General features: G+C 40.9%; 1 protein-coding gene across 1 annotated transcript in view; it reads right to left on the bottom strand.

The window, feature by feature from the left end:
- Positions 1-15,892, bottom strand: part of HCN1 (hyperpolarization activated cyclic nucleotide gated potassium channel 1) — a 182,826-nt gene that overhangs the window by 144,591 nt on the left and 22,343 nt on the right. The window contains exon 2 of the mRNA XM_083465833.1: positions 7,962-8,385. Coding sequence (XP_083321959.1) covers positions 7,962-8,385 — 424 coding nt within the window. The remainder of the gene's footprint in view (positions 1-7,961; positions 8,386-15,892) is intronic.

Raw genomic sequence — 15,892 nt, 5'->3', positions numbered from 1 at the left:
TTGATGATACTGCCTTTGATATGCAGCCTACTGTTTTGATTGCTAAGTACATATTTCAGGAGAAAGCAACACTCCTATTTCTGTTTCCATCAGGCCACAGCTTGTCATAGGGGTTAGTGGCTGAGGTGCAATTTTGTATTTTGAAGTGTTACTTATATTGGGTAAGCCATATTTATTCTGAGAACAGAACAGCAATAAGATACTGTCAAGATTGCTTGTGAAAAGATTTGTGGTTTCAAGATTACAGGAAACTGCTGAGGATCAGGATGGAAGTCTAGACAGAAATCTGGAGGAGTGACACTCCGTGTCAGATCTCACACCAAATTGTTTGACCTCTCCATATCCTCAAGCTTAACAAGCTTATATAAACACAGATGCAGCACACACAAATCAGAGCATTTGGTGAACCCCAACTGCTCAATTTAAGTGAATGTGTTAAAAGGGGGAGAGATTGCAACTGATGCTCATATACAGTGTTTTTTATTTTTATTTTTAAATAAATGTTTTAATCTACACATAGAAAACCTATAAAATATCAACAGTACTGAAGCCAATGTACAAATATACTTGTGGTCTCTTCAATTTATACATATTGATTTATCACAATCATCTTGAAACTTTTGTAATATATTAAATAAATGTTATACATCTGTGAACACAAGTGCTCTAACTTGTGAACCACCATTCTCAGCTGGTAGGCTGAAACCTACAAAAGATTGTAATATGTTTTGGCTCGCATGGCAACTAAAATAAAATACAATTTGTGGCAAACTGCAACTCGTGGGACTGCTTCAGCTAACCCGACAGAAACCTACATCCAAACTGAACAAACTTTGTGGGTTCAGTATAATCAGGCAGCAGCCATGGGAATCTCCATGCGCTACACTATGTTTCAGGCAAGTTGTCATTATTCCTCAAAGAACTCCCTTATCTGGTTAAGGATAAAGCAGAAGAACTTTCCCCCCTGCTGCTCCCAACTGCAGGACTAGATCTCCTGAGTTACAGGGGGATAAATTTTGATTCACTTCTTGACGGTAAGAGCAGTTCAACAATAGAATCAATTATCAAGAGGAGTGGCGGTCTCTCCTTCCTGGGAGGTCATCAGGCAGAGGCTGGGTAGCCATCTGTTAAAGATGCTCAGGCTCTGCTTTCCCTTCATCAAGCAGGTGGCAAGTGGTGAAGTGCACCTGTCTCTCTCATCATGGACTTCCAGGTGGGATTTAAAAACATTCCAATTCACCCAGGCATCTGATGGTTGAAAGATTCTGTACCTAGCAACCTTGATATAATTAGTTGTGAGGGCATGTGGCTTTTTAAAATGTTTGTTAATGTCCTTCATTGTTTTTATAGCTTTACAATCGGTTTTATTTTGAACTTTGGTGTTTGTTCTGCTTCGTTGCTAGCTGCCTTCGGCTCCTTTAGGAAGATGGGCGGGATAGAAATTCATTAAATAACAACAACAAATGCATGGTCCCCTGAAAATGGATAATTCAATGAAACCACAAGAAATGCTCTAAAACTGAGATCCAAACAGTGCATTTCTATATCACAGAGTTAACTTTTCAACTGTGTCGTGCATCTTGAAATCCCTTTACCGAATTCCAAAATGGCACACACACACACACACACACACCGGCTTTCTTGAAGTGAATAAACCTCTGGATGTGTTTCAGTAAAAAAACAACTGCACTCAAAAAAACAGAAACATCCCATGGGCATCAGCATTGCATAACACAGGCCTTCCTCGGCACATCTGCATTTCATTCTGATCAGCAGTCTGGTGATATAAAATAGTGCTCATTTGTTTAAATGTGTTTCTGCACTTTTCTTCATGTAAAAACCTATGAGATTTGATAACTTTTATGTTAGCAGAGATAAAAGCCAAGAGCCACAAAGAGACTTAAAGAAGTACTCCACATTTAAAAAACAACACAAGAAGTAGACAAATCAAAGAGTCTTCACTCAACATCAGAAATACATGAATCTCAGTGTCAGGTGAGTCTTCTGCACTGCAGAATGAGACAGCACAATGGAAAGGACAGCAATCACCTGACCTGAGTTGGTAGAGCAGCTCAAAGGAGAAGCAACAAAGGCGCTAACTGCTGGGGACCCAAACCCTTTGAGCCCCCCAAATTTTGGGGGGAAATCAGCGCCAAGTACAGAGCCAAGCGCAGCATGACTTTAGTGGCCAGCTCCTTCTCCTCCTCTTCCTGCCTCCGCAACAGCAGGAGGAGCCACTGGCCACTGAATCTGTGCTGCAACTGGATTTGGCTCCACCCCCTGGCTCCTCTGACATCCTGAAGCGATGTCAGGACATTGCACGTGCAACATTGCCCCTCCCCATGTTCCTCACAAGTTGGCACCTCTGCTGAGGAGCACCTCAGTAGCTAGACAGGTTTGTGTGGGAGAAGGCAGTCTTGTAGGCAACCCAGCCCCATCCTATGAGAGGGCTTTATAGGCCAAAACTGGCACCTTGAATTGAGGCTGGAAATGGATTGAGAGTTGAGGGTGGTGAGCCATCAGCTGGATAACCCAGGTGGTTAGAGTGTGGTGCTGAAAACAGCAAGGTAGCAGGTTTGATCACCATCAGGGACAGCTGCGTATTTCTGCACTGCAGAGGGTTGAACTAGATGATCCTTAAGATCCCTTCCAACTCTACGACTCAATGATTCAAGATGCCCTGAAGACATGCTTTATTTGAGAGCTGTCCAGTCCAAGATCAGGAAAACTGAGCAGGCACAAAACACCTTGTGCCTTCCCCACTACCAGTGAGATATATCTTATTTAAATTTCAATTATAGTCATTTAAAATTTGAATTTATATATAAATTACCATATGCACACTTTATGCAAATTCAGGCCCTCTTTTGTGGCGATGCATAACTGGTCCCCTTACGGTCAGAGCTGGCACACCAATCTTAGATAGCAGGTTCTTGAAAATAAAGGCTCCAATAGCACCTCCAGGATTTCATTTCATTTCACAAGATTTGTATACGGCTTGATTGCAATAAAACCCCAACACAATTTGAAATTATCAGCAAAAAAAAAGAAACTATCCAAAACATCCAAAAACAGTTAATAATAAACTAAAACCAGATTAAGAGATAAGATAAGATAAGATAAGATAAATTTATTGTCATTGTCCGTATATACACAGTATACACAACAACGAAAATCAAACACCCACCCAAAGACCGGGTTCACATATACATTTGCACGTACAGTATCTCCGACACTCTCAACCTATTTAAAACATGTGGCAACATTCTAAATGTTTGGACTATGAACCTGAACCTTCTGGGCACCTGAACCTTCTGGACGAGTGCAACTGCATCCAAAAACAGGCTAAACTCTATTCCTCAAGGCACATGAGTGGTGGATGCTCAATCTACTGGCTCTCAACCAGTCTCAAACACGGACTTTCTCAACAGGCCCAAAGAAAAACACTTAGATATTTCGTTGTTGTGGTGGTGGTGGTGGTTGTTTAATAAACTAACTAAGGTATTCCAAATGATTATTAGCAGAAAACCTGGAGGTAATCAGAAAACCTGGAGGTAATTTGTCCTGATTCAGTAAATTAGGAGACGTTCAAGATAAAATTGCCATCGTTCAATGACAGAGCATCTGCTTTGCATGCAAAAAGGCCCCAGATTCAATCCCCGCTATCTCTAAGTAGTAATGGAAAATATTGTTGCCAGAAATATTCAAGACTGCTAACAATATCTCAGTGAAAATTCAATAAAACAAAAATACCAACCTTAACGATACAAGCCAAAATCAAGTCCTATCTGGCAGAGTGCCATGGCTCAGTCCCCTGTATCTCTAAGCAGCACTGGGGGGGACTCTTGTCTGAAACTGTGGAAAGGCACTGCCAGCCAGAGTAGACATAACTGAGTGGGATGGACCAAAATTCTGACTTGGTATATGGCAGTGTCTTACGTTTCTTGTGTGAAAGGTCAGCCAGTGCTATTTAGCATTTCAGATGGCATTAAAAATGTGTCCTTTTCCCTTTTAAATTGTCAGGCTTTACAATAACATGAGGATTTCTCATGCACCCCCCAGAGTTCTTACCCATATGGGATTTTAACTGAGGGACTAATTATGTGTATTTTTTCTGAGCAGATTCATCAGCTGCACATTGCCAAATAATGTTGTGTGTTCCATAATGGTAAAACAGACATATAGGGCAAAAAAAAAGTATTTCAGATACATTATATGCACTGTGTTCAGGCAGAGCTGTGCTGCTGATTAACATTTGCTGGAGCCAACACAGAACACCAAAAACAACACAACCCACAGGGAGCAAAACTTCGGCAGAACTTTGCAACTGCACCTTTATCTGTACATTAATTTTCAAGAACTTTTGGCTGGGTGCATGTGCAGCATCTATTCCGCTGCTAACATAAAAAAATAATAATCCAGAACTCTTGGCAGAATCAGAAAGCAGGAGAACCGAAGGGACACTGGGATGTCAGAACAATACAGTGGTACCTCGGGTTACATACACTTCAGGTTACAGACATGCCTAACCCAGAAATAATACCTTGGGTTAAGAACTTTGCTTCAGGATGAGAACAGAAATCGTGCTCCGGTGGCGCGGCGGCAGCAGGGGGCCCCATTAGCTAAAGTGGTCTTCAGGTTAAGAACAGTTTCAGGTTAAGAACGGACCTCCGGAACGAATTAAGTACTTAAGCCGAGGTACTACTGTAATAGGTATGTGGATAAGTAACAGAAATCTAACAAGAAGAACAAACAGACAAGCAAATCATTGTGATTTGTTTGTTTGTTTTGTTTTTTGGATGGGAAACAAAATGTAAATCCCTTTGTTTTCATTTTTATTGCTAAAATACAGGGCATGTGTGACATTTGGTTATTACTAGGGCTTCTTTTTTTCAACCAGAACTCAGTTCTGGCATCTTTCAGGTGAGCACCATTGCCATTCTAAGAGAACAAGGGAAGCGTTCATCGTGAATTCAGCCATAAACAGACAGTAGAGTAAACAGACACCTTGTGTTAATAGTTTCTCAAACTGAAAGTATGCATCAATTAAATAATAAAAAAGATCTCATCGGAGGAGGGGCAATATACAAAAGGAGCATTGGCCTCAATAAAATGATGGGGAATATTACCTATTACTGATTTCCCCTCGTATCAAACCCCCACAGGATTTCAAGAATCATAGAATTGTATAGTTGGAAGGAACCAAAAGGGTCATCTAGTCCAACCCCCCTGCACTGCAGGCATATTTTGCCCAAAGTGTGACTTGAACCCATGACCCTGAGATTATGAGAATGAAAGTTATATTTATCAACAGACAGATCAAGCGATACCCATTTATGTATTCCTTAATTCATCATTGTTTGATATTCTATAGTACATTTAGTCCTTCATAATGTTAATACATAAGAGTATCCTTGTGCAAAATTGTAAAATCAGTACTTATAAGTCCTGCCAAATTATCCACAACATCTTATTTTACATGTCTTTTGCTCTCATTTCTTTTGACAACCACTTGCTTGATTGAGCGGCTAACATAGGCTGGCATTACCTATGCCAGTTCAGATTTATATTCAATATGCTGAGGGCTACAGCTGCACCCTTTTGCTAATGAATAATCTGAGGGGAAAGGCTTCAAGGCTGCTCTTTTTAATACCTTGGAATTTCTGAATACCCCTGTCAACAGCTTGATATTAAATGAGGCAGAGAAGGAAAATAAACCACATATGTAAGTGTTGTATGGAAAAGTTAACTTCTCTACTGAGTCGTATCACCAAAGCAAACAGAGTAGATCCACTGAAATCAATAACATCAAATTATTATTATTTTATTACAGCAACTTCAGGTATGACTTAGGCCCCATCTGCACTATGCATTTAGAGCAGTACCATACCACTTAATAAACAGTCATGGCTTCCCCCTTAAAAGTACCAGGAACTGTAGTTTATTAAGGATGCTGTGAGTTAGGAAACCCTTATTCTCTTCCAAGACCTACAATTCCCAGAGTAGTTTAACAATCAATCTTTTTTCTCAGGGAACCCTGACAATTGCAGCTCTCCGAGGAGAAAAGGAATTCTCAGCACACTTAACAAACTAGAGTTCCCATCATTCTTTGTGAGAAGCCATGACTCTATAAAATAGTATGATATTACTTTAAATACATAGTGCAGACGGGGCCTTAGTTGGATATCACCTCTTGCGTCTGTATTGGTCAAAAGCATGCATTAACCTTGAATCATTTATTTATAGCACCTATAAATTCCCTTCCTCTCCCATAAGATCAAAGTTATGTATTAAAAAAGAAGACATTAAAACCATGTAAGGAATAGGGAAAGAGGCAGCATGGAATAGCAATAGAGAAATAAACAAAAAACAACAACATACTGAACCTCTCATCCAACTTTCATTCAGAAACATGCTTTTCATACGTAGTTATTATCTAGGCTGCATTTATGAGACTCAAGAAGGAAACAAAACTGATCCAAGTTGCTGACTGGGGTTCAGCATGGCAAACTGGTTAATGCCATTTACCTCAAATTAGTGAATGGACACGAATATTTTTCACTTCTTCAAGATCTTCACCAAATCTTATTTACTGCCATTAGAGTTGCTTGTCAAAATTCAGTTACATTTCATGGGACCACATACATTACACAGTTCTTTTCTTTTACACAATGGCTACATACAGTGGTACCTCAGGTTAAGTACTTAATTCGTTCCAGAGGTCCGTACTTAACCTGAAACTGTTCTTAACCTGAAGCACCACTTTAGTTAATGGGGCCTCCCGCTGCTGCCGTGCCGCCGGAGCACGATTTCTGTTCTCATCCTGAAGCAAAGTTCTTAACCTGAAGCACTATTTCTGGGTTAGCGGAGTCTGTAACCTGAAGCGTATGTAACCTGAGGTATCACTGTATTGATGAAATTATTTTCTGGTCCTGCTCAGTATCCTCAAGGATACAGTATCCCCATGGGGACAGCGAAGCAACTGCACACGACTCTGCTCCAATGCACATTCACAATTCTATCTGCTTAAGTTAAAATAATATGGCTCACCTCAATTCACTACACTCATCACTTTTCTTACTGAAGAGATCGAGGAGGATCCACTGAGAAAATGAGAAAGGACTGTGCTCCCCACTGGCTTAGGGCTACTACCGCAACACACAAACACAAACACAAGACCAGTTCAAAGGGATCATGGGAAGATTGCCACTAGCTTATTACTAAAGTGATATTTGAAATGACTATTATTATAAATATGATCATAGGAAGAGCCTGCTGGATCAGAACAGAAGCCCATCTTGTTCAGTCATAGGAGTAAACTCCTAAAGGCCAAAGTCCCTTCTCCCCCTCCAATGAAACACTTAAGCCGCCCTCTGCCAGTTGATGGGTATTGCCATTCAAATGGTGCATGTATAGGGCTTACCTCTTCCCCTCAATATTTTATTCAACTTGACGCCCTTGAGTCCAGCATCCCATTCTCACATTGGCCAACCAGATGAAAGGAGTGCAACAGCATTCTCCCCCCCGCCCCTACATTTTCCAGCAACTGGTGTTCAAAAGCATACAGCCGCCAACCATGGACAAGCCACTACAGAAAGTAGAATTATTCCGTGAAACAAATACCAGTCAGACTAATCAAGCTCTTGCCTTGAAGAGTGCTGACTGCTCATTTTAGCCTTTCTGGAAAAGTCCCCCCACCCTGCTCCTGTAGCCTTAATACACGTATCCTGAATCTTTATTTAGTTTTTAATAATACTGCTCAGACATCATCAAAATAGCACAAAGTAAACAATAGTGGACAAGATAAAATGCTACACCGCACCCAAAAAGTAACCTTACCATTTCCTATGTGTAATCAGAACTATGAAGTCTCAGTTGGCTGCAACATCTCAACGTAAGATCTTTTCTTTCTTTTTTTAAAAAAGCATCCATTTGATGAATATACAAAAGGAAAATCTTACCTCTTCCCACTGGTGAATGTATCTTATTAATCTTGAAAGCCGTAATAAACGCAGCAGACTGAGGATTTTTGTGAACCTTACAATACGAAGTGCTCTAGCAGTCTTGTAGACTTCTGAGTCCATCCCTTTTTCTACAATGAGAAAGATATAATCCACTGGTATTGATGAGATGAAGTCAACCACGAACCAGCTCTTTAAATAATTCATCTTGATGACTTTGGGGTCCAGGATTATCTCAGAGCTGTCCTCATTAACAGTGCCAGTTCTAAAGTTCATGATCAAGTCCAACAGAAACACAGTATCTGATGCTACATTGAAAATAATCCACGGTGTGGTTGTCTGCTCTGTGAAGAATGTGATCCCAACAGGAATAATGACAAGATTTCCAACCATCATGATAAGCATTATTAAGTCCCAGTAAAACCTAAGAGAAGATAGAAAACACAATAATTGAACAAAGCAAAAAATACTATTTTCTTGCAGTATAATTAAATTGTATATTGTAAGGTTTTTAAAAATTAGAAGAGATGTGATTATAACACAGATAACCATCAACATGCTGTCCTAGGCAGCAGAGCATATTGGTAAATATCTACTACATTCATGTTTGTTGAATGAAGTGCCCTTACCTTCAAAAAGGCAAGAGACTTTTCTTGGTCAAATGCACGGACGGTACAGTGGTACCTCAGGTTAAGAACTTAATTTGTTCCGGAGGTCCGTTCTTAATAATAATAATAATAATAATAATAATAATAATAATAATAAATTTTATTTATATCCCGCCCTCCCCAGCCGAAGCCGGGCTCAGGGCGGCTAACAGCAATTAAAAATCAAACAGTAAAATAGTTACACAATCTAAAAATATTTCATTATAAAAATTAATTAAATCAAATTGATGGCAACCAATTAAGCAAAATTCTGTGCAGGTTGCCAGAGGAGGGCGTCAGGCTGCCCCCTGACCAAAGGCCTGGCGGAACAACTCTGTCTTGCAGGCCCTGCAGAAAGATGTCAGGTCCTGCAGGGCCCTAGTCTCTTGTGACAGAGCATTCCACCAGATTGGAGCCGCAGCCGAGAAGGCCCTGGCTCTAGTTGAGGCCAGCCTAACTTCTCTGAGGCCTGGGACCTTGAGGATGTTATTATTTGCAGACCGTAGGTTTCTCTGTGGGGCATACCAGGAGAGGCGGTCCCGTAGGTACGAGGGTCCTAGGCCGTATAGGGCTTTAAAGGTTAAAACCAGCACCTTAAACCTGATCCTGTACTCCACCGGGAGCCAGTGCAGCTGGTATAGTACCGGGTGAATGTGATCTCGCAGCGAAGACCCCATAAGGAGTCTCGCCGCGGCATTCTGCACCCGCTGGAGTTTCTGGGTCAGTCTCAAGGGCAGCCCCACGTAGAGCGAGTTACAATAATCCAGTCTGGAGGTGACCGTCGCATGGATCACAGTGGCTAGGTCAGGGTGAGAGAGATAAGGGGCCAACTGCTTAGCTTGGCGGAGATGAAAAAATGCCGCCTTTGTTATAGCTGCAATCTGCGCCTCCATGGAGAGGGAGGTATCGAAGATTACACCCAAACTCTTAACGGACGGTGCTGGCACTAATTGCACCCCCGCAAGAGATGGGAGTTGCCCCCTCAATCCCATATTGTCCCGCCCCAGCCAGAGGACCTCTGTCTTCGAAGGATTTAACTTCAACCGGCTCCCACGTAACCATCCAGCCACAGCTTCCAGACATCTGGTCAGTGTGTCTGGGGCCGAGTCAGGATGCCCATCCATCAACAGATAGAGTTGGGTGTCATCAGCATACTGATGGCAACCCAGACCAAATCTCCGGACAAGCTGGGCGAGGGGGCGCATAAAGATGTTAAAAAGCATCAGGGAGAGAAGCTGAATGGGGCCTTCAGCTGCTGCTGCGCTGCCAGAGCACGATTTCTGTTCTCATCCTGAAGCAAAGCTTAACCCGAGGTCCTATTTCTGGGTTAGCGGAGTCTGTAACATGAAGTTCATGTAACCCGAGGTAACATTGTATAGCCCAATGCGGTCCCCTCCAGATGTTATGGAACTACGACTCCTATAAGATCTTATTATTGGCTCTCATTGGAACCAATGGGAGTTTTAGTCCAAAACATCTGGAAGGCACCAAGTTGGGAAAGGCTAGCATTTAACATTGCCATTTACATCAGATTGTCTGTGTTGGATTGAGGAAAAAACACAAGCTTTAATCCCATTGACTAAATTTTAAGTGAAGGTAGCTAGCTTCAGTATAAATGTGCATGGGAGCACAAGTCCAGGCCCCACTCAATAGAAGGAGCAGGAGAACTACCAAGTGCAGCAGGGCACATGAAGAAAAAACATGTGGTCATCTCAAGAGTCCAGGGGTCCTGTAGAAACATTATGTCCAGAATCTAAAATTACCTGACTCAGCCACTAGGCTAAACAAAGCAACGCTCTCTTAGTACTGCTGCTCTTCTGGAAAACTCTGCTTAGAATACCACTGGTTTTTAGCAAGTGTGGGGTTTTTTTAAAAAAAAAAATCTCAGAAGACCTTTGAATGACAGGTTGGTGGATTGAATTCTACTGCTATTTCCTGTTCAATGAAATAAGCTTTAAAGGAACACTGTTGTTTAAAAATAAGGATCCCTGACATCCATGTGTGATCTGAACTAATCAGAGGGCATCAGAATACTGAATTCTTCACCCACTGTAAAACTCTCTCCTTGAATAGCACAATTGCAAAACACACACTTTCTTGGTCATATGATTAGGAGAGATCTTTTTGATGGGGATTACTTGTTAAGACAAAGGGAGAGAATTTCTGCTATTATATCCAGAGAGTATAAGCAAGTTCTGCCATTCCTTCCTACCAGTTGATTGGCATATGGAATAAATGCAGCATTGTGCTGTAGAATTAGCTTATCATTCCATGGCATATTTGAAAGGATGAGTTGCATTTGGTAGATTTTTTTCCCCAGCCTTCCTGTCAAAACCTATCAATGTGTTTACATAAAAATGAACTGGTGCCTGCTGTTAATCATGAACACTTTGGCAGCCCAATGAAATTCACTCTTGGTCTCCCTCCAAATGCAAAGCCAAAATGTACCAGAATAAGCTTAATGACAAATGGACAATATATAGCCTGCTCCCGTTTTTATGTATCTTCTTCTTCTTGCTTTCCAGCCCATAACACATGAGTAGGTAATATATAGCCTGTCCACTGAGAAAATGAAGCACCTGTGCTCAGTGGAAAGCTCTTACAGAGAACATAGGCACTGCCTTATACAAATCAGACCAGTGGTCTGCCTAGATTAGTTTTGCATATTCTCTCCAGTATTTCAAGCAATAATATTTTTCAGCTCTACCTTCAGATGCTGGGACTGAGACGTTTCTGCATGCAATTCATGCACTTTACCACTGAGCTATGGCCTGTCCTCAGAAGGTGTTGTGGCCATCATCCATGCTGTGAAACACAGCATGTATGACACACTTTTTAGAGTATTATAATGTTGCTGTGCTATGTTTGCCAATGTGCATGATGTCTAAAAGAGCCACTAACCCCACGGCCACAACAGACAAGGTTCACTCAGTTCTGGGAAGCAGCCTGCTAGGCAATGTTGCCCATCCTTGCACCAAAACCTAAGGGCCACATTGTTTAATTTCAATTTCAATAATTTCCATCCTATACCCAGATGTACCTCGAGGTGGTTCACAATAAGCAATTGCAAACCATGAAATATAAAGTTGCAAATATAAACAAGCAATTAAGATAATGTTCACTGGAATAAACGTTATCTATGCATGCAAGCAGTAAATAAAAGATAATATGGAGGGAGGAACCAGTTATGCCATATTGATGTCCTTGGAGGGAAATGTGGCGTAATAATGAATTGTGTTCAGAATAACTGCATGGAAACAAATTATATTATAATGTTGGGATACATTAGCCATTTAAAAAAAAAAAAGCATTGCAGGACAAAAGCAATTCCTGAATTGTAGAAACATTTGGGCAGTTTATGGAAGGCATTTTTAATAGAAACAGGGGTTTAAAAAAGGTTTTGATAACAAACTGCCCCATCCACAAACAAGATCTGCTGCATCAGTAGTCCATCACAAGCTATTTCATTATACCAAAAATTCACGATTGTTCTCATGATCCTGGAGGACAATAATTTCCACAATAAAAGTTGGCATTGGCCGAAACACCTTTCAAGTAATCGATACACTTCATATACATTATTTTAATTAACATGTGAAAACATTTAGGGGCTGAAGTAAAAGCTTGCCCCTTTTCAACCTCTGCAATGTCAGTAGACAAGGCTTCTGCTTCTCGTGAATTTTTTGTTTTCACTTGAAAGATGCTCTCTCACAAAAGGGAAATGCACCGACACATGCACAAACTCAGGAATTTCAACTCATCAGTATTCAAGTGTATCTTTAGCAATGAACACCACTCATAGCTAATGTGAAATCGGGGCCTATCTAAATAACAGTCAAGGGCTTAACAAACACCAAGTAATTAATGCTGTTACGTTCACTATACTGTGAAGTGTTACATAACCCCAAGTGACATTATATTAATACAGAACACATTAGTGAAGGGCGCGCACACACGCACACACACACACACACACACCCCATAAGCAGGAAGGTTTTCAGATCAATTTCCTATAGTTTACTTCCTTCCTAAAGCCAAATCTTTACACTTGAAGTTCCAATTAGAACAGGCACCCCCAAACTCGGTCCTCCAGATGTTTTAGGACTACAATTCCCATCATCCCTGATCACTGGTCCTGTTAGCTAGGGATGACGGAAGTTGTAGTCCCAAAACATCTGGAGGGCCAAGTTTGGGGGTGCCTGAATTAGAACAATTGAGCCACTTTCCTATCCCTACCAAATTCTTTTATGCTGGAGAGAACTGTCTTTCACACCTTACTTTAATAATAAAAAGTACATTTACATAGTGCTTTAAGGTATTCACAGCATTTCACATACATTCTTCCACAAGCAGTAACATTTGTCCCTTTTACAATATAATGCTATTATGCATGTTGACCTAGAAGCAATATCCATTGAGTTCAATGGGCCTTACTCCTGCATGAATGTGTATACAATGTGGGGCTGCAGAGTGAGAGGAATTGCAGGCAATTGCTTTCCACCCTATTCCGCTGACAGAAACCTTGCCATTAGCTGAGCAACATCTATGGATGCAACCCAGTGCTGACATTTTTAAGTTAATTGGATTATTATTATTATTATTTTAACTTGGCTGCATTCAACACTTCCTGTTCTCAATAAATGCTGCAGAAATATTGCCAACTCGCACATCCTATGGTGTGGGCCATGTATCTGAATGCAAAGAAGCTTTGTCAAGCTCCGAGCCAAAGCTTGCCACTTCATGACTATTGCAGAGTGGGAAAGGAGATGTCTCATCGCTAAGCAATTTTCTGCTTTTAAAAACGTGCATTTTAAAGGAATGTAGGCTTATTATTTGCAAGGCCATGTATAGAGAAAAAGAACTGGTAAAATGTCAACTTTGTTCATCAGCACTGACATTCAAATTATTTCTGGGGGTTTGTAGATACTACACTGTCCTTCAATATTGATCAAATTATTTCACATCTCAATGCAATATGGTATTTCATGGCATGCTGTAGGGGAGTCCTTTTAACTCTCGAATCTCTTGTGTTGCATTTTCTCTAGGTTTGGACTTCAGCAGTTCATCTGCGGTCCCTGCAACAAAATTCAATATGTGCCCAGACGTGTGCAGATACAACCCTGTTACCTGCCGTAGAGTCACACAGGGGGAGGGGGGAACCAGATTTTTGGCACATTTTGCCTTTTGGTTGCCCAAATATTCTCTATCTCTCTCACACATATGCACAACCAAATCATCTTAAAGAAAATGTCACCAAATGTCTATCTCCCTTCTATTTGGTCTAGAGTGAAATTTCTCCTTAGCCAACAGGCTGCAGGCAGAAGCATATTAAATGCCTGAATGACTCTGGTATAGAATTCAGCCACCGCTTTTTCATTTCCTGGTCCATTCCCATGGCTCTTGCAGAAGCTGTGGTACATAGAAAATAAAGCCAGGCATGGCACATAACACGTGTGTCTTGGACTCTGCAGTAGGGCTGGGCGATGTATTGATACATCATCCAAAATCAGTTTGAAGTCCACATTGTGCTAACGGTTTCATAATATTTGGCATAGCGATATATCGCGAAGCACAATGTGTATGTGCTTTGTAAAAAAAATTACAATATGGGGAAAACTCTGAAGCCAGTCATTACTTCTCTCATGATTCCTGCTGCTCCTGTTGCTCTGTCCTATACATTAACAGTTGTGACAATATGTAACAGTAACATGTATGTACAATATGTAACAACAGTTCTGACAATATGTAACAGTAAAAATGAATCCGTTTTAGACCCTTAAGTAGTAGCAGTTGCCAGGATATTATGCTGTTCACCTCTACACAGTTACATCCCATGATATAGACGTTGTGATATACCAGTATATTGACATGTTTACCTGGTGATATATCACAATGTTGAAAACCAGATATCGCCCAGCCCTACTCTGGAATCTGAGCCACTACTTGAGTACAAACTGTAGTTGAGAAGCTGCTTTCAGATATCAAACAAGTTTTCAATGTGCACATTTGCACAGATCATCACCACCCAAGTTTACTCTCACTCTTCCCTCCTCCTCAACTTCAGTGACACTCTTTGTTTCTTAAAGCCTTGTATCCCATAGGCTAAATCAGTGGGAAACTGATTTAAAGGCGCAGTTCAAACAAGGATATGGAACCAGAGTATGATTTTGGTCTGTTGCTCTAGTTTGGATGGAGCCTTTAAATCACAGTTTCTCAGTATGAACTTCTGTGGTTTAAAACACTGCATGAGCTGCCCTGGATCATGGCACAAGGAGGGATGGGCAAGGAGGGTGACCATTCATTGACCATACATTCCCAAGTCAATGAGCCATGCTTTATCAGACTAGGACTGTGACATTGAAACCTGGCACCTGTATGTAATTTCCACTATGGGCATTTCTACTTAAGGATAATCTAAGGATAAAAACAAATCAAAATCACCTGGACGTCTGTCCATTCTTTCCTTCAGTGCACTCCATGAAGTACAGATTATGGCACTCAGCGGTTATCCATTTAACCTTGCAAGCTTTAGCATTACAAATACCATTATTGCCAATGCATTTAGCTTCCATTTAAGAATATTTATCCCTAAAGCGAAGTACTAAAGTCTCAGATATGCAAATGCTTCCATTAATTTTTGTCTTTTAAAAGTGAGCAAGTGGAATCAGAACTGGGGAAGCAGCTCATTGCTAATCATTTATAACATAATTTTGAGTGCAGAATCAACCTTCACTGGCCATGTGCCACACTTAAAAAAAAAACAAAAATCAAAATGTAATTTCTTAGTAGCTACATGCACATTAATAATTTTCCCCTTCTTCATGGATTTGCTCTTCATTAGCACCATCGAGCATTATTTAATGCCTGAAACTTGCTTGGGCAAAAGGGTACAACTCCGTGTTTGCTTCAGTTCTGTGAGAAGAGAGTGAAGAAGATGAAGCAAAGTTAAATCAGATCAAGCACAAAATGCATGGGCAAATAATGGATGTTTGCATAAGGAAAGTGACACCAGAATTTGATTTGCCAATTTATAAAACACCATTAAGAAGCAGAAAGCACTACGCGCTCCATTATTACATCTGATTAGAGTCGCAGTTTGCGACGTGGTAATTTTTACAGCTCAGAGCTAAATATTTAAGAGCCGTGTTATCAGACATTTGAGGGGGAGAACTGACAGACAGATCCAGTGCTCATGAACGGTCCCAGAGGAGCCTGCGGTCTCGAGCCACTGCCCCATCGAGTCCAGCATCCTGTTCTCACAGTGGCCATTTGCCTGTGGGAAAG

This window comes from Podarcis liolepis (assembly GCF_965112155.1).
Source record: "Podarcis liolepis genome assembly, chromosome: 11".
In the NCBI taxonomy this organism is placed as follows: domain Eukaryota; kingdom Metazoa; phylum Chordata; class Lepidosauria; order Squamata; family Lacertidae; genus Podarcis; species Podarcis liolepis.
This window is presented reverse-complemented; position numbering and strand designations above follow the sequence as displayed.